At 35.4% G+C, this 15364-nt stretch overlaps 1 protein-coding gene across 1 annotated transcript in view; it reads right to left on the bottom strand.

Moving 5' to 3' along the window:
- Positions 1 to 9199: 9199 nt before the first annotated feature.
- LOC118195849 (uncharacterized) overlaps positions 9200 to 15364 on the bottom strand; it is a 137247-nt gene continuing 131082 nt past the window's right edge. The window contains exon 15 of the mRNA XM_085823141.1: positions 9200 to 14079. Coding sequence (XP_085679267.1) covers positions 13909 to 14079 — 171 coding nt within the window. The 3' untranslated portion in view covers positions 9200 to 13908. The remainder of the gene's footprint in view (positions 14080 to 15364) is intronic.

Genomic DNA, 15364 nt, shown 5'->3' with positions numbered 1-15364 from the left:
AAAGTTTATATGAAATGCAAGAAAAAATGCGTATAATTTAATATTCCGTGCAAGGAAGTCATGTGGTGTACACATCAGATTTTTTTATAAATTTTTACTGATAAGTGTGCATGAAAATTTGTAGAGACGTTAGGTTATTTTTGAGACAGGAAGAAGTAAAAAAGGAGCAACGCCTTCGTCGGGAATCGAGCCACGGAACTCTGGAATACGCCCCCAGCAGGCAGACACTAAACCGCGAAGGCACCTTAAAAAGGCGAGAGAAATATCCTATATATTCCCCCTTCTAAACGGCGACTGGTGTTTTAGGGGACCCAATCACCAAATCCTGGGTGTGGAGAATCATCATCTACCGCCCTTTCAGCTCGGACGACATTTTAGAGGCATTACGTTAATTGGAAGCAGAAGAGATGAAAAATTCGCCGGGAATCTAACTACGAACACCTCTGTTCAAATGAAAGGGTCTTATATACCCTTCTACTGACTTTTATATTTGTATCATAAGACTTGACAATAATTCTTCTGTAGTCCTTTTAGAACTCAGTAGTGTATGCTTCTTAAAAGAATACCAAACAGTATAAGGTTTCTAGTAGGTTTAGGTTTGAAGCTTTACATTTGTTCTTTTTTTCTTTTTTTTTTTTTTTAAATCCGCCAGGCAGAGACAATCCTACCTTGAGATATCCAAGGTTGAACCTTTGTAAACTTAACTACAACTCTTTCTTAAATTTTCTGCCTGCATTCAAAGGACCGACACTTCGTTCCACGGAATGGCGTCCCTGAAAAAACACAAAATCGGCATCACAGGATCATGTGATTGTCACTAGTTACCAGCACACGATTCACACGACATAAAAGTAATTTTTGTAATGATACATTAATGGAGGAAAGTAATAATGCATGTATGTCATCTACGCAAAAATGTCATCACAGGCATACTGCTGACATTGCACAAAATCCAACCCCAGTGTAGAATGCACATGCGTGGGATTGTCACCAAATTACGGTAGACAGTACACAAATATTGCAACTACGTAGGTAAGTTGAAAAATAAGTTTCACCTGTCGACTGTGGTCAGAGTTGTGTATGAAAGTCAAAAAATAGAATGAGACATTAAAGATATGACATACCTTTATTTTTCCACATAGGTACCAAGTACTTTGAGACATTTGTCATATCGCTTGATAAGCTTCAAAAAGCCCTCCAGGAAAAAATCAGGGCTTTGCATATTGAAAAAGCGTTGAACGGCTTGTTTCACTTCAGTATTTTTTCCAAAGCGCCTTTCCCCGAGATTTTTCTTCAAAGTCGGAAACAGATGGAAGTCGCTTGGTGCGAGATCAGGAATGTATGGCGGATGGTGTAGGCGCTCCCAACCAAGAGTTGCAATATGGTTTTGCGTTGCCGTCGCCGAATGTGGTCTGGCATTGTCATCCAACAGCAGAACGCCAGATGTGAGAACAGTAGCGCGTAGCACTGATGGTTCCAACCTCCAAAAAGTCCAGCAACAAAACTCCTTGGGCGTCCCAGAAAACTGTGAGGAGCACTTTACCTACAGAGGGAGTTGCCTTGAACTTCTTTCGGACAGGTGATGACGGATGTTTGAAACAAGTGTCTGAAGTGAAACAAGCCGTTTAACGCTTCTTCCATATGCAAAGCCCTGATTTTTTCCTGGAGGACCTTTTTGAAGCTTATCAAGCGATATGACAAATGTCTCAATGTATTTGGTACCTATGTGGAAAAATAAAGGTATGTCATATCTTTAATATCTCATTCTATTTTTTGACTTTCATACACAACTCTGACCACAGTCGACAGGGGAAACTTATTTTTCAACTTACCCTCCTAGTAAAGGTGAATAGTCAAATATGAAAGAAGTTGATTAAATAATTACTTTTTAGGGTACATGTATTAATACTGACATCGGTGTAGGATCGAAATCAAATTTTTGAGCTGCTATATTCATAGAGTGTCTGTAAAATAGATATCGATCATACGTAGTGTGTGCATTTTATGAGTCATATTCAAATTTGCTTGATTTCTTAAGTCATTTTTACTTCCTTGTACGAAGTAAATGAAGTATTCTAATCGCGAAAGATTTCTGGTATCATATTTCAACAGGAATATTCCTTTTGACAGTTTCCGAATTCATTTGGATGATTTTCCGTGTAACATCTGTAAGTACAAACAGAATAAAGTATGCTTTCTTCAAAAACGAACTATAAAATGGATTTAAAGTGAATTCAGCAGGGATTTTTATAATACATCTGTACCTACGTTGGTGTGCGTCTCACATAACTTAAAAAAGTTTAACCGTAGAGTATATGGAACATAAGCCAAGTAATAAATGCACGAAGGCTTCTAAAGGTTCAGTACTAATACTGCACATTTTCTAAGCATTCAAAGATCTTATTAAATGTTGGCTATTCCTAAAACTGCCCTTATTCGGATACGTATCTTTCTCCATTTACTTCCTACGAAGTAACCTAAGTATCGTAATCACGAAAAATTTCGGGTACCATATATCAAAATATCCGATTCTATCACTCAAAATCATTCGAACGACGTTTTTGCCTGACATCTGTACGTGCGAACAGAATAAAGGGCTGTCTTTGCCGAAAACGATTGTAAAATAGATTCAGAAGAGATTTTTCTTTGACGTTTGCATGCACGTACGTACGTATGTAACTTACATGACTCAAGAACGAGCAGCCGTAGAACGTTGAAATTTTGTATTTGGGACTGCTCTAACATGTAGTTGTGCAAATCCCTCTTTCGTTGCAATAGGTTACACAGATCGTATGTATATACACTGAAGTGACAAAAGTCATGGGATACCTCCTAATATTTTGTCGGTCCTCCTTTTGCCCGGCGAAGTGCAGCAACTCGACGTGGCATAGACTCAACAAGTCGTTGGAAGTCCCCTGCAGGAATATTGAGCCATGCTGCCTCTATAGACGTCCATAATTGTGAAAGCGTTGACGGTGCAGGGTTTTGGGCACGAACTGACTTCGCGATGATGTCCCATAAATGCTTGATGGGATTCATGTCGGGCGATCTAGGTGGCCAGATCATTCGCTGGAATTGTCCAGAATGTTCTTCTAACCAATCGCGAACAATTGTGGCCCGGTGACATGGCGCATTGTCATCCATAAAGATTCCATCGTTGTTTGAGTACGTGAAGTCCATGAATGGCTGTAAGTGATCTCCAAGTAGCTGAAGGTATCCATTTCCAGTCAATGATCGGTTCAGTTGCACCAGAGGACCGAGTCCATGCCATGTAAAAACAGCCCAGACCATTATGGAACCACCACCAGCTTGAACAGTGTCTTGTTGACAACTTGGGTCCATGGCTTCGTGGGGTCTGCGCCACACTCGAACCCTACCATCAGGTCTTACCAACTGAAATCGTGACTCATCTGACCAAGCCACGGTTTTCCATTCGTTTAGGGACCAACCGATATGCTCACGAGCCCACGAGAGTCGCTGCAGGCGATGTCGTGCTGTCTGTAAAGGCACTCCAGTCGGTCTTCTGCTGGCATAGCCCAAGGAAGACAAATTTCGCCGCACTGTCCTATCGGACACGTCCCTCGTACGTACTACATTGATTTCTGTGGTTATTTGACGCAGTGTTGCTTGTCTGTGAACATTGACAACTCTACGCAGACGTCGCTGGTCTCGGTCGTTAAGTGCAGGTGGTCGGCCACTGCGCTGTCCATGGTGGGATGTTGTGCCTGAAATTAGATACTCTCGGCACACTCTTGACACTGTGGATCTCGGAATGTTGAATTCCCTAACGATATCCGAAATGGAATGACCCATGCGTCTAGCTCCAACTACCATTCCGCATTCAAAGTCTGTTAATTCTCGTTGTGCGGCCATAATCACGTCAAAGCCTCTTCACATGAATAACTTGAACACAAATGAAAGCCCTGCCAAAGGACTTCGTATTTATACATTTTCTACGCGATACTACTGCCATCTGTATATTTGTATATTGCAATCCCATGACTTTAGTCACTTCAGTGTATATATATATATATTCTCATGTTTCCTAGCTCATTTTTTTTTTAATATTTTGGTGAATTGTGTATTTTTTGCTTTAAAAGTGGTTGAATTAGATTGGATTATGTCATGTTCAGTTTTTATTTTCCAGTTATGGTTCTTATGCCTTTCGGTAATCTGCCCGCAATAGTTGCATAATTATCAACAGGTTAAAAGTGGCGAATTAAGCCTAACGAACGGTCATTTGTTTACATTTGAAACTCAGTAGAATACTGAATTAAGTCAGTTTTGCACATTCAGTGTCTTTTTGCCGAGCGGGACCAAAAGTAAACTTTCAGTTCCGTGCACCTAAAAATATGCCTTTTTGCCCGCTGGTTGAATTGCTTGTTTTTGCGTGAAAAGTCTAATTTTTAATTGTAAATTTTTTTAAACTCTTTTAACTGTATTTGGTGCTTGATTTTTACCTTTTTTTTTCAATTTTTAATAAAGATTTTTTTTTGAGTTTTTATGTATTTTTGCTTTTTTTTTTCTGAGAACTGAATTAATTGAATGAGAAATATATCTAATGAAATTCGAGGGAATACGTTTGAATGAAATGCAGCAAAAATGTGTTAGTTTAATAGGCCATTCAAGGAAGTCATGTTGTGTTCATATCAGATTTTTTTTTAGAAATATTTAAACGAAGAACTACTGACAGTATTAGTAGAAATCCTGTTTACAGATGTTAACTTTGCAAACTAATGAGCCGTAAACTAATCGTACCGAAGGTCACCAGAAGCTTGTTATTGTAGTTAGTTATTTTTGTAGTAGAAAATATCATAAAATTCCTTAAACTATTAAACAATCAGTTTTGAGATAAAATATGTAGTACTCTGCCCAACTTAAAAAAGCAAAAGTCAATTTTCCTTGAAAGTGCTTATCCTACAGTGAGATCATCTGGAATTATTTCCTTTTTCGCAACAATGATTTCTGAAGTAAAACAACAGTAATTGTCATTTCCACGGTCGTTTCCTATTTAATAGCTGGCATAACCGGTATTAAAGCATTGGTCCGTTGAGCACGAGAATCATATTTCCTAGAAATAAAAAAAAATAATTCTATCTAGACTAGATGTTATATGCATAGATGTCATTAATGGAACTGGCATTTGTACCTGTACTTTGCTTAAAGATACTTTTGCGTGTGTACAGGTAAAGAAACACTTTACAGTTCTGGAAATTTCCACAAAAACACTCGTATTGCTATTCTCAGTGTCATAGAGCACAACCAGCAGTTACGCTTCAAACTATTAAGAGCGTTAAACACAACGTAATGCCAAGTGCATCTGAAAGGCGAAGCTCAAATAGAGATCTCTCAACGCTTCGTACTTGGCGCTGAACTAAGCAACTGAGAAACTAACACTCCCTCCGGTCTTGTATATGTTTCTCCTGACCGCAAAGAAATCTCTAATGTCTTCTACTTCTCTAAATAACATGAAGGCATATGAATGGCCGGATACGGTTATAGTTACATATAGGGATCAATTAGATTTATTCAATCACAACTCCAATTACAGTTATACAGGGACTGGACCAAAATGTCGCCAAATGCTCGCCAAGTTTGCCGACTTTTGGTACTTCAAATTTGGCAACAGAAGTTTATCACCTTAAACAGGGTGATTCTAAATTGTTTTTACAAATTAAAAGGGGTGATAGTACTCATCGAGATGAGCAATAGTTATCATAGAACATAGGGTCGCATTCCATTCTGAGAGGCAGAAAAGAGGAATATTTGAATTCCAATCAGAACTTCCAATCAGAACTTACAATAGTGTTGGGAAAGAGAGTGAACGAGACCCAAAGTTACCCAATCAGTTTAGTGACAAACTCACAGAGAGTGCACAAAACCGATAAAACCGAAAACTTGGCGTTCGAGTGTTAATTCGAGCTCAGACTTTGACGGCAAACACTAACATCTTTGGTTGGCAAGGTCTCAACCTCGCAAACGATTGCAACAAATTAATTACCTAATCAAGAACTGAATGTTACCAACTAACTCCGACTTTTGTTGTATGCCGAGAATAGCATGGAAAGTTCATGCTTTGTTCCGGATGTCAGAACTTCGTGTCCCATAGAAGGGCGCTTCAAGTAGAATGAGCGCAGTACAGTGTCCAGGAAGACAGGATAGAAGATGGCAGAGGGGCAAAAAACTGTTACCTTTTATACTTGATATCAAGATAGCAGTTTTTCCTCTAATAGATAATTTTGCCCCTGATAATTTAGATAATTAACTTGTTGCAATCGTTTGCGAGGTTGAGACCTTGCAAACCAAAGATGTACATCTGGGGGTATTTGCCATCAAAGTTTGAGCTCGAATTAACACTCGAAGGCCGAGTTTTCTGTTTTATCCGTTTTGTGCACTCTCTGTGAGTTTTTCACTAAGCTGATTATGCAACATTTGGTCTCTTTCATTCTCTGTCCCATTACTGTCGTAAGTTCAGGTTGAAATTTTCTAATATTCCTCTTTTCTGCCTCTCAGAATGGAATGCGACCCTATGTTCTACGGTAATTATTGCTTATCTTTATGAGACTTACATCCCTCTTAATTTGTAAAAACAATTTAGAATCATCTTGTATATATAAGTTAGGTTACGTTATTTAGTTACGGCAAAGCCTCGAGGGCTATCTGCTTAAGGGAAGGGATTCCTTCGTGAAGGACTTTCTAAGGGAAACTGACTGGTATACACGTTACACATGGGGAAAACCACGAAAACACCCATGCAGCCAGCCCGTTCGCGGGATTCGAACCTCGGACCGAACTACCAGTGTACAGCGACTTTACTGCTTGGCCGCTGATGGGCCCCTGTATATATATATATATAGAGAGAGATAGATAGATATGGTGACAAATATATGGTGACAAATATACATTTTCTATATTGTCAATTCTAATTTTAATTACAAGCACGTCGGGAAAAGAGACGAAGCTATTGAGACATTACTAAAATAAGATTTTTTAAAATTATGTAATAAGTTTATTAATGAATTACCGCTTTAAGTCTCAATTGTTTCGTTTGACGAAACGTGCTTATGGTATTGGCTTAATTGGAGTTTTCTCATGCCTTTTCTTTGATAAGTCTGTGTGAGCCTCGAATTGAGTTAATTGACCATTTATTCCAATTCTCTGTATATTATTTCTTTGTCTTTAAAATGTTTTTGATTGTTTGTGAACTTAATTCATGTTTTTTAGGTAGATTAAAAATTTTTTTAGTATTTTCTAATTTCCAATTTTTTTGTGGATTATATTCTTTCGTAGTTTGTACAGGAGGTTTCTTCGCGTAAACTTTAACTGCTTTAGTACTGTATTATTGTTTTTACTTGATGTTACTTGTGTACTCTGGAACTGCAGTATTAAATTTACTTTAAAGCATCAACATCTAACAATATACATAACAACAGTTTATATATGTAATTAGTCTAACAATAAATGTGTACAATATTTAATAAAAGTTTACTGTTGTAAATATCTAACAATATTTAATATCAGTTTATTGCAAAAAGAAATATTTACTAGGCCGTATAAGAGAATCACGTGCTGTCCACATCAGAATTTTTAGCTTAAACATTGGGTAGAACCTGGGCTCACACACCTTAAACCATTTATGATCTTCGAGTATGTGACTTTTGCAAGTATTTGGATATTTTATTTATTTTAAAAGCACTTACTTCCAACTTTTTACAGCTGACTACATAATATAGCTGCTTTGGAAACTAGTAACCAGAAAGTTTGTGTTGCCACAAATATTTTTGTAATTTAATCCTCTTTGTGACAAAATATTTCGTCATGTTTCCACCTTGCGAGTATAATATTTTGAAAATGGCTAATGGTAAATATTTGAAATTTGCTGGAATTCTTTATATGGGCACTATTTTTTAACTGAACGAGAAATCCGATGATATTTTAATATTAGAAAATTTCATGGAAGAAAACATTACAGACTTTTTTTAATAAAATAGATTTTATAAACTCAACTCCAAATAAAATATAAATTTAACATGAAATTCTTAGAATTTTTGATTTACAGTAGTTTCCAAATGTTATTAAAGCTATATATTAAATATTGAATTAAATTATGCAACAGAATGTTTTAAAATGTGCACGCAAGATGGAAACATGACGAAAAATTTTGTTACAAAGCGGATTAAATTATAAAAATATTTGTGGCAACACAAACTTTCTGATTATTATTTCAGAAAGCAACTATGTTGTGTAATCAGCTGTAAAAAGTTGAAAGTAATTGCTTTTAAAATAAATAAAATATCCCAATTCTTGTAACAGTCATATATTCGAAGATCTTATGGGTTTTAAGGTGTATGAGTCCCCTTAAAGAACATCATATTAAAAGCATGACAAAGAAGAATTAAGATTTAATGAATACTGAAATATCAGATAAAAATGATTTCGTGTTGATTTTAACTGTGAAGTATTTCGATGTATTTAAAATAATTTTCTGCTGGAGAATTATGGCTGTAACAAATTCAAGTTAGGAGGATTATGACCGTTGGAGTATTTCATGTTATTTGCATTCTTTGGAGCTGCATATTGTTTCAAATCGATCCCCTCACCAAAAAAAAAAAAAAAAATATATATATATATATATATATATATTTCCTCGTGCATCACAAAGTAATGCATGAGGCATGCAAAAACGGAAGTAAAAAAAAAGTCACTTCAAATTTAAATAATGCAATTAATTCAAACATCTTTGACTAATAGGAACACACACACAAAAGAAAACTAATATACATAAAAATTAATTAAAACATTCACAATAAATATCGCAAATGTCATTAAGAGCTTAGTAGGCCGAGGGTAAGGAAACAGAATCATGACATTTCAGTAGCCAATTGATTCCAGTTAATTTTAGCACTAGAATGATTTACCAATGGATCCTTTGAATTTTTGTGAATACTTTTCATTTTAGAAGCTATCAGAAAGTTTCATATTTAGTAGGCCAATCAGAAATTAACTCGTCTGTGTTGCCGATTTCGACCTTAAATAATATGTAGAACACTTTAACTTTATTCAGCGATTACTGATGCTAAAATCAAGGATAGTAAGTTATAGTTCCAATGCTACCTTACGAGATCGATATTGAATTGATAAGCAATGAGGAGAACAATATATGTGTGGGGCAAATGTGTGGAGTAAATAATTCTGCGAAGAGAGTGGGTTGTATTTAATACAGACAAACATATATATATAATAAATATATAATATATATTATTCAAAATACGATACAATTCAAAATTAATTAAAAGAGCAATATATCTAACAATCTAGATAGAATGGAAGATTACTATTTATTTATTGAGTAGAATAACAGGGATGGTGAAGATGAAACAGAATTCGGTGATGTGCGCGAAGATATAGCGGCAGACGAATATGGTGAATTTTTCCTCTTATCAGGATAAAGAAATATTTTAAGTCTACAACGAATGTCATTCCTTTTAAGCAAACGTTATTTAGGTACATGTAGAAATCTAATTTTTGTATTCGCTTCTTTTCTTTTTTACTTCCTTGTACGAAGTAAAAAGGAAGTATTGTAATCGCGAAAAGTTTCAGGCAGCATATTTCAACGAAAATATCCATTTTGACCGCTATCGAATGCAATTTAACGATGTTTTTGCGTCATATCTGTACGTAAGGACAGAATAAAAGACTCTTTTCCTTCAAAAAAATTATAAAACTGGTTTAAAATTAATTCTGAAGAGAATTTTTCGTGCCGTCTGTACGAACGTATGTATGTACGTGCGCATGTACGTACGTATCTCGCATAACTCAAAAACGGGTAGCCTCAGAACGTTGCAATTTTGTATATAGGACTGCTATAACATGCAGATGTGCACCTCGTATTTTGGTTGCAATCGGCCGCACCAAACGTATATAAATATATTTATATATATATCCACTCTGTTACCCGGCTCAGTGATCTCAGTTTCTTTACTCTTATATGTTGGTAAATTGTACATTTTTTGCTTTAACAATGATTGAATTATGTTGTTTTTATCTTCCGGTTAAGGTTTTTATGCAGTAAATCTGTGTGCAATATTTTTAGAATTATCAGCAATTTTAAAGTTGTTTAATTGCCGCTAAGCCTTTTTTAATGGCGGCCATTGATGTTTACATTTGAAACAGGAGACTAGTCGATTTGTTGCCAATCTAGAGAAACTTAGCTTCGAAACAACAAAGATAACACCTTCATTTATTATTTAAATCATGCTTAATCCTTTCTGGAATTTTTTCGAGGAAATAAGCGTTTAAGATTTACTTCGTAATTTTTAATATAGTTATTTTGAGTTTTTATGTATTTTTGCCTTCTCGCGAAGTGAGACCTGAATTAATTGAATGAGAAATACTGAAGCGTTTGTGAAAAACTGTTTCTTTTTTGTTTTGTTTGCTTAATTTCTTTTATACATCATTCTAGCTTTATTATAGTATTTGAATAGAACATGTGGCAACGATTAGATAATTCTATTCTTTAAATGATATATATTTTGTGCATTATGAGTTATAATATGAACGAAATATAATACTGTTAAGTGAATCTAGCGACAGAGTGTCGCTATGGTAAACAAAAACTAGAGTGAATTTTAAAGAATGCATTTATTCTATTGTGGTTTATGCGCTGTCGGCGAAGTAGATTGAATTCAATCCAATAAGTTTAAATGAAATGCAAGAAAAAATGCGTATAATTTAATATTCTAATACAAGGAAGTCATGTGGTGTACAGATGAAATTTTTTTATTCCGAGTGTTAACTTTGTAGTTAGGAAAATACGAATGTAATTAAAACCCGAAATAACTCTGCAATGAGACAGTTTTGAAGAAATGATTAGTGCAATTTCAGAGTTCGATATGAGGTATAGTTATGGTGGTTTTATCAAAAAGCCATTTTAATTGAAAAATTAAATAATCCTAACATGACATTTCTAGATAACGTGAAAAAAAAAAAAAAAAGAGTTTAAAACTCAGCTGGAATAAAGACTTCGCTAAGGATACAAAAGAAATCATATTGTCTAGCATAAATTTGAAGGCATTTTTTACCATGAAAATATTTTTAATTCAGAAGACAAGTGATAAGCCCTTTAAATGTTTAAACATTTGTTTTCGCTACGCTAAGAAGAGGGTTGTTAAGGGTGTTTCGTTGATAGCTGGCAGATTAGTTCTCTACCAACAGAAAGGGTTTTCATTCGACCCATGGGCCCACCAGCGGCCGAGCGGTAAAGTCGCTGAACACTGGTAGTTCGGTCCGAGGTTCGAATCCCGCAAACGGGCTGGCTGCATGGGCGTTTTCGTGGTTTTCCCCATGTGTAACGTGTATACGAGCCAGTTTCTCTTAGAAAGTCCTCCACGAAGGCATCTCTCCTCTTGGCAGATAGCCCTCGAGGCTTTGCTTTAATCACACACACACACACATTCGACCCATGACGGTAGAACATCTCTACCGCCCAAAACGGTATAGTGGTTAACGCCAATGACTGCCGTGCAGAAGGGCTCGACTTAGAATTCCGGAAAAGGCACGGATGTTTATAAATGTACAGTGTCCGTGCGGCATGGGGGCACTCTAAATATGCGGGGAACCGAGAGTCATCTCCAAAGAGTGGTGGTAGGGTAAAAGGGGGGGGAGATCCTCAGACCTGTCCGCTCGGAGTGCTCTCCATCAACTGGGGACGGAACTGAGCTAAATCGCACTGTCACCTGTAAAGTTCTCAAGGCTGTTGCCAACGCCAGGTGTAAAAACTTGCGCTCCTTGCCAAGAGAGATTTCGCGGACTTGGGCTGCTTATAGGTCAGACAAGTAAGCATTACTCACAACAACAACAACAGAACATCTTTATACATATTTTTGGTAATAAATCTTCGGAAATTTTGAATATTATTTTAAACATTATGCAGTAATACGGCGGTTGTTGCATTATTTTGACATATAGCGTTGCTGTGGACTGTATTGTGATTGCCACAGACTGATCGCTTGTCCAGACTTTAAGTTTCGGATTTGACTACCACTGTTCGGTTGTTTGCATCTGCCCTTTCCCTCTTTTCGCTGGTGCACTATCAGCCTATTTCCTGTGGTGTACCCTGGTCAGTGTTCTTTGTGACGAAGCACTTAAAAGCCGGATGGGTCTGCCATTCACGATTGATTGCTTCTGAGCTAATGGTAATTCATTAAATTAAAAGAACACCCCGAGACAGAGGTTTCATTATCTTTTTCCTATAACATTTCATTCTAGATTTTTAATGTTCTTCGATACGAGATCAGACATGTAACTGCCATTACATTTTTAGGAAAACTTATGTTACACTTTAGTCAAATATGATAACTGCTTATATCTATAACTGAAAGTTCTTGTTAAATTTTACCATTAATACTGAATATTACTTTCATAGAAGTCATAATGAACCATAGGTAATATATAAATTTTTAATTAATTTTAAGGGAAAATTAATTTAACTTAATTTAGTTTTTAAATTTTTTCGAAAAAATACTTCTTCAGTTAGTAAAATTTTCTATATACGTAAAAGGTGTGGTGTTGGTGTATTTAATTATGGCAAAGCACACTAGGGCTATCTGCCTAAGGGGAGGGATGCCTTTCGTGGAGGACTTTCTAAGAAAAACTGGCTCGTATACACATGGGGAAAACCACGAAAACGCCCATGCAGCCAGCCCGTTCGCGGGATTCGAACCTCAGACCGAACTACCAGCGTTCAGCGTCTTTACCGCTCGGCCGCTGGTGGGCATATACGTATAAGGAGGTTGAACACAATTTATTAAAAGGAAAATGAAGTATGCTTTGGCTGCAGCCTGCTTGTGTGGCGGGCATGAAAATTACGAAGAAGTTAGATGTTATTAGATAGTAATAATATTAACTATTATAGGTTGTTAATGATATCTAATTTTAAAGATCATAAATCGTTAATTAATTATTTCAGATAATTAAAATCAATACTGATGTTTTATGTGTACAAATTTTCACAGGTTATTAGTATATAAATAATTTCTCTTTCCACTCCAAAATACTTCCGCTAATGAAGAGGATATTATGAAGTTTTATTAGAACAAAATTTTTGTATATTCATATCGAAATTTATTATCTAGTTTATTTTTTATTGTACAAAGCTCGCAGAAACTTTTCTAATACTAACAATGAATAAATTCGTTTTCTTTGAAAACACTTGTATGCTATTCCTTTATCATCTTTGCATTCAATGACGATATACAATTCTTTGTAAAAATAAGTAATAGAATCGATTTTTACTTCATTGAATCAACTAAATTCCATCTCTATGTAGAATTTGTCGTAAGAATAAAATTGTTTTTCGCTAATGATGTTGAATGCGATCTCCCGCTTGTAGGTATTTCTTAGATACCTTTACCAAAGCTGTATTTTTAAATATGAATAATGAAAATAAATAGAACTGATTAATAATATGAAAATGAAAATAGTTTTGTTAATTCGTTAAATAAAATTTAAAATTTTAGATTCCGTTAAATTTCAGCAGTTACCCTTAAGAGGGTCGTTTTAAAATTTTGTTCGGTCATGTACATTACAATATATATGAAAATAAACACAGATATTTAAGAATAAATAAATTAAATAATTATTAATTAATTAATGGAATATTAATTGATTTAATAACCCATTAAATTTAAATTTTAATAGCTTCATCCTTCAGTAACAGTAGCTTCATAAAATAAAAAGTTTAATAGCTTTTATATTCGAACGTGCGATAAAATGGCGGGAAAAATAAATATTAAAAGAAAAACCACTTTTCTCGGTGCCATCTAAAAACTAACTAACTAACTGAAAGTGGTAGATCGCAGACATCACTACTACATCACTACATTTTTTTTAAATATCAATAATTTTGAATCAAGATTTTTTCTTCTTCGAACTTTGGAAAGAATTTCTATAGAAATCATAGAAAAGGATGAGAAATATTCCAGCAAAGAAGCAGTCCATCATGATGCTCGTTTTCACTATGGAACATCCTGTCAACGGAGCGATGATTGTGGCGTAAACAACCATGATAACGAATTGTGCCTGAAAGAGAAATTTTGAAGATTATCATTTTGATGATTATGAATAATAACTACTGGAGCAATAATCTGCAGAACTGTGCACTGATGATAAACTTAATTCTAATTTGGTCTGGTCTTTTTTTGTGCTTTTCGGGTTTCCTAAATAGCCTGTCACAATATGTGTATGTTACCGTGAAAGACCGAAATTGGAGAATGTCGACTTTCACCGGAGAATATCAACATTCACCAAATACGTCGGTGAAAGACCGAATATTTCACTACATTCTTGTATATTCGGATCCTCACCGGTGTATATCGACAATCACAGATATGCTCTGGTGAAAGTCGAAAAGAGAGGTCATAAAGTGCCATAATAGTTTAAGTTGTTGCAATAAATAAGATTTGAATGACATAATTTAGTAAGTTTTTTATTACTGTTATTTTATTTTCTCATTGAGAACGTACTGTATAATTAAGTAAGTTTCTAACTTCTATTATTTTCCTTTCTCATTTAGAATGTATTGTGTGTTTTAGGTTCTTATGTTCTTAAGTTCTTATTTCAAGTCTCAAGTGCGTTTATTCACGACTGAATGACGGAGAAGACAATATAATATTGTTATATGTTTAACATTCACCATTAGTACATGGTGAATGTCGAGATTGACCGGTGTAAGTCAGAAATAAGAGTATTTGGAAAATATTTCGGACATACACCAAGAGACTATGTGAATGTGGACATTCACCGGTGAAAGTCGACATTCTCCAGATTTCGGTGTTTCACCGTAACATGTATACCTAACAAGTTGAAAATAAGGTCCGGGAAGTGTTGCAAAATTGAAGGCTAATTACTTTTGGAAAGGTAATTAGAGTGGTATTAAGACTCAGTTAAGAAAAATAAATAAACAAATTCAAGATAAGATTAAAAACATATGGTTTTCTGACCGAAATATCGGGAAGTAATCTATATTTTTAAAATCTATGCGTGACTGTTTGTTTGTGGTATTACCTTTTCCGGAGCGGAGGGGAGTTCAGCTTCGAAAGAGGTACCCTCCGGATCCCAAAAATTCGTGGGAAGACATCTTGACCATTCTCATCTTCGTGCGACGCTAATCAGCCGAGATATTAATTAAAAATCTCTGAAAACGCTATTTTTTGGTCTCATTTTCCCGAATGGCAACAGACTCACGCGCTGGAGATAAAAATCTGCTTTATTTCGAAAAGTGTTGCCACTGCTCGCTTTCAAATTCTAGACTTTGTTTAATAAGAAATTTGTATTGGTCATTGGTCGTCAGGATACAATAGGCATT

This window comes from Stegodyphus dumicola, chromosome 9, assembly GCF_044657685.1.
Source record: "Stegodyphus dumicola isolate Sdum_Otavi_A_Nest chromosome 9, ASM4465768v1".
NCBI classification, from domain to species: domain Eukaryota; kingdom Metazoa; phylum Arthropoda; class Arachnida; order Araneae; family Eresidae; genus Stegodyphus; species Stegodyphus dumicola.
The sequence above is the reverse complement of the archived record's forward strand: the minus strand, read 5'-3'. Positions and strand labels throughout refer to the sequence as shown.